This window comes from Mandrillus leucophaeus, unplaced genomic scaffold, assembly GCF_000951045.1.
Source record: "Mandrillus leucophaeus isolate KB7577 unplaced genomic scaffold, Mleu.le_1.0 Scaffold12, whole genome shotgun sequence".
Classification (NCBI taxonomy): domain Eukaryota; kingdom Metazoa; phylum Chordata; class Mammalia; order Primates; family Cercopithecidae; genus Mandrillus; species Mandrillus leucophaeus.
The window spans coordinates 8,077,972-8,082,464 of NW_012100320.1; the positions used below are offsets into that span (position 1 = coordinate 8,077,972).

The following is a 4,493-nucleotide window of genomic DNA, read 5'->3' on the forward strand; positions in this document are numbered from 1 at the left end:
AGTTAGCTGTGACTATAGGTACGATGTGGTTGAAGTTAGCTGTGACTATAGGTACGATGTGGTTGGTGCCGCAGGTACATACAAGCAAGGTCTCTGCGTGTTCAGAGGCAGGGAAAGAACCCCTCTGGTTGACGGGGACTATGAGGAGGGCTCTCAGGAGGTGGTAGACTTCGGCCCAGTGATGATAGAGGTAGAGGAGGAAATTTACTATGGTCAATTTCCAACTCTGCTCTTCTTTGCTAAATCCAAGGTGTATTTTTCTGTTTCTTGGACCTGTTCCAAGGGTTCTGGGTCTCTGTGGTGCACATTACTCACAGCTGTTAAGTGGTCTTCATCCTGCATTTAAGCGATCTTGTTACTTACTCTTGAGTTGGTCTGTCTCCAACAAGTGCCTTGGATTTATTTGCTTGGCTTGGTTCTTTTGTGTGTCTCAGGGCAACTGAACTCTGGTCAGCTTTCTGGAAGAGTTGAGTTGCTTCTCTTTCTGGGATCTGGGGCAGCTCCTGGTCCTCTTCCACCCACTGGCTAGACACAGACTTAAGATCCCACTGTCCATCCAGGCGCAGCCTCTGGTGGAGTGGAGCAGTGTGCAGCCCAGCTCTCCCACTGCGTTGCTGCCTTGGGAAAGTTATTCCACCCCTCCCACCTTCATGTGTAACATGAGAAGACTGGGTGACTTCTAAGACCCTTTTCAGCTCTGTGGCTTTTTTTTTTTTTTTTTTTTTTTTTTTTTTGGAGACAGAGTCTTGCTGTATTGCTCTGGCTGGAGTGCAGTGGCATGATCATGGCTCACAGTAGCCTGGACCTCCTGGGCTTAAGTGATCTCACTTTAGCCCGCCCTTGAACAGCTCGGACTACAACACCATGCCCAGCTAATTTTAATTTTTTCTTTGTAGAAACAAGGTCTCACTATATCGCCCAGGCTGGTCTTGAACTCTGGGGCTCAACTGATCCTCCCATCTCAGTCTCCCAAATTTCTGGGATTACAGGCATGAGCCACCACAACTGGCCTTAGCTCTGCAATTTTATGATCACTGTCTTAGTCCATTTGGCATGCTATCACAAAATACCCAAGACTGGGTAATTTATAAACAACAGAAATTTATTGCTAATAGTTCTGGAGGCTGGGAAGTTCAAGGTCATGGTGCCAGCAGATTCCCCATCTGGTGAGGGCCCATTCCTCATAGATGTCTCCTTCTATGTGTCCTCACATGGTGGAAGGGGCGAACAAGCTCCCTCATACCTCTTTTCTATGAGCACTAATCCCACTCATAAGGGCAGAGCCTTCATGATCTAGTCACTTCCCAAAAGCCCTGCTCCTTGTCACCACAATGGAGATTAGGTTTTGACACATGAATTTTGGGGAGACACAAACATTCAGACCATAGTAATTGCCCATATTATTATTTAATTACTTCCCTCCAGCACTCTTGGAGTGGATGACTCAGCAGTCTGATCGTATTGCTGTTTTTAAGGAAGCTTGATCTTGTGCCATCACGTGTAGCAAGTATATGTTCAATAGTTGAACAAGCGGACTGTCCTGACCCAGCTGGAGTTAGGCTGAAACTGACTGGGTTTCTTCATGCTGTCCTCTTTCAGGGAAGCAGCACAGCACCAGCTAGGCAGAGACGCCCCAGCCCATGTCAGAGCTTTGATCGAGGCCTGGTAACAGGGAGGCTCTGTCACCCACTGGCCTTGCCAACCCAGCTCCAAGATGCTGAGCCTGAAGCTCCCCAGGCTGTTTAGCACAGACCAGATACCGCAGGTATGTGCCCTATTTATTATGATGGTTCATTTCCAGGGTGTGACCAGGGCTTGGCCTCTGCAACGGGGGACTGTTGTCTTCACCTAGTCTGTTCTGTACAGGCCCATTCTCTTCAAGGATCCCCTCCCACACTTCCTTGGAGGATATTACAGCCTCCTACTTCCCCCACCTACCTTGAAATGGAAGTATTCCCAAAGTTGTTTAAGTTATAACCCTTCCTTATAACATCTGTGTTTTATCCAGAAGCAAAGTCATTACTGAGATTCAACCTGAAGAGATAAAGCCAGCAGCAGCTGGCTGGATAGGAGGTTTATTTTTTTAGGACCCTCCTATGGGTGCTTGAAAGCAGACTATGGGCAAAAGCACACGAGGGCATGGCTTTGCTCATCCCTGTTACTTGCAGGATGCCCAGGCCAGGCCTTCACTGGGGTGATGGGGAGGGTTGTTGAATGGGCCTTAGCACTGTCTTGACTTATGGGCCTGGGAGCTCATAGGCATGTACCCTGAAATATGTGAGACTCACTGATGATCTGCTTTAATAAGCCATAGGTGAGCCTGGTTGTGTACAACAGAGAACTGGTGCACTTCCTCCTTCCCTTGCAAAGGACACATCGTTGTGTTGCACCTCTTTGTTGATGTCAAATTTCCTTCCTTTTTGACTAAGAAGAGTGGGTGTCATTTCATGGTGGGAAGTTTCATTGGGAAGATGTGACAGAGTGGAGGAGAGTTCTACTTGGCTGATGGCCAAGCACTTACGACTTGCCCTAGAAAAATAATTTCAAAATAAACTCAACATCACCAATGGAAGGTTGAGGGGGAAACTGCCAAACCCTATCCCTAAAAGCCTGTGAAGCCAGGTGATTCCAGGAAGATGGCATGGGGGAAACCATAAGGGATGCAGAGTTGTTTGGTGGGGTGAGCTGAGGAATGTGGCAAGTAATAGGCAAGCTACATGTGTGGCTGGCTCCTATGATACTGGGCAGAGCGCCTGCCTCTGTTCTCACATGGCCATCACCTTCTCTTCTTGGTGCGCTTCGCTGGTTGGTTCTACCCACAGAGCATTAGCAGCTGTGATTAGTGGGAACACAGTGTGATTCTTGAATGTATTTACTCATGAAATTTGTATTGACTGCCTATTATGTGCAAGGGATTCAGCGAATAACTACATACAAATCCTGTCCTTGCGTGGCTCATATGCTGGTCAGGAAGATTTTTAAATGTGCATGAGAAATTCTTTCCTAAAGTGGGTTAGGGTCTCTCTTAAGACAGGGTGATTGTTTCAGAGAAGGGATTGGTCACTTCCATCACGGGGGAGTGTATTAGTTCATTCTCACATTGCTATAAAGAACTGCCTGAGACTGGGTAATTTATAAAGAAAAGAGGTCTAATTGACTCACAGTTCTTCATGGCTGAGGAGGCCTCAGGTAACTTACAATCATGAGGGAAGAGGCACGTCTTACATGGCAGCAGGTGAGAGAGAGCACGATGTGAAGGAGGAACTGTCAGACACTTATAAAACCATCAGATCTTGAGAGAACTCACTCACAGTCTGGGGGACAACACCCCCATGATCCAGTCACCTTCCACCAGGTTCCTCCCTCGACACATGGGGATTATAGGGATTACAATTTGAGATGAGATTTCAATGGGGACACAGAGCCAAATTATATCAAGCAGGAAGGGATCAGGGAAGTCTTCATGAAGGGGGTGATCTGTAAGACAGATTTTGAGGGATGGACAGGATTGTGGAGCTGGGGAGAGCATTCCAGGTGGAAGGAGCAGTGTGAGTAAAGGCCTGGAGATGGGAGATCATGGGACAGGTGGTGATGGCGGGAGGACTGGGGAGCCTCTTTCAGGTAGAGGTTATGGCAGTCTGCTTATATATCTTTCTGGACATTTTGGTCAGGGTTGGGTTCAGAGTATGTCCACAGGAAAGAAGTGAAGGGGGCAGAGTGGTATCAATAGGTCTTTTGGGTAACCTGCTGGGAATCTGAATGTATGGAGATTCTGAATGTCAGGACTGGACAACCAAGGCAGAGGCTAAGGGAGAAAGATGAATATGTCCTCTCTGTCCAGTTTTTCATAAGTTAGAGGATGATAATATCTTTTAGTGAAATGGCACTAGCTAGAGGCAGAAGACCAGCATCACACCTTGCATCCACCATTTGCTTCAAAATCTTCCTTGGGCTCCAGCATCCACTATTGGGTTTTTGGGCGTCATACCCAGGGTTCATGAAGCCATAGAGAAAATACAGTGGCTCTGCCTGCCTGGAGGGTAGTTTTGCCTGAGGATTTGGTGCAAAGACATTTATTAGTATTAAAACAGATGCATGCATATTAAAAATGGAATGCACTATTTGCATGAATATTTAAAATAGGATATTTCATACAATTGTTAAAGCTTACCTTTGGTAGGCTCTGTGGGTTCCAATACTTGGCTTTTAGAGTGGCCTCAAGCAAGATAATCTCTCTACCTCAGCTTTTGCTTCTGTAAAAAGGGAATGAAAATAGTATCTGCCTCCTGGGGTTTTGAGAATTAAATGAGATGACCCAAGTGAAGTGCCTGGCACGTGGTGAACAATTAATAATGTTGGTTGTCATTATTATCATTCTCTCCTAGGCTCTCTAGGGCACTTTGAGGGGTACAGCATGCTGGCAGGAGACTTCAGAGGCCCTGTCCATAGACTAGAACCCCAGCTCCCCAGCCTGCTGTTCACCATCTTCACCA

General features: G+C 46.8%; 1 protein-coding gene across 1 annotated transcript in view; it reads left to right on the top strand.

Moving 5' to 3' along the window:
- PAQR5 (progestin and adipoQ receptor family member V) overlaps nucleotides 1-4,493 on the top strand; it is a 67,827-nt gene that overhangs the window by 15,768 nt on the left and 47,566 nt on the right. The window contains exon 2 of the mRNA XM_011968884.1: nucleotides 1,600-1,765. Within this exon, the coding sequence (XP_011824274.1) occupies nucleotides 1,715-1,765 (51 nt within the window). The 5' untranslated portion in view covers nucleotides 1,600-1,714. The remainder of the gene's footprint in view (nucleotides 1-1,599; nucleotides 1,766-4,493) is intronic.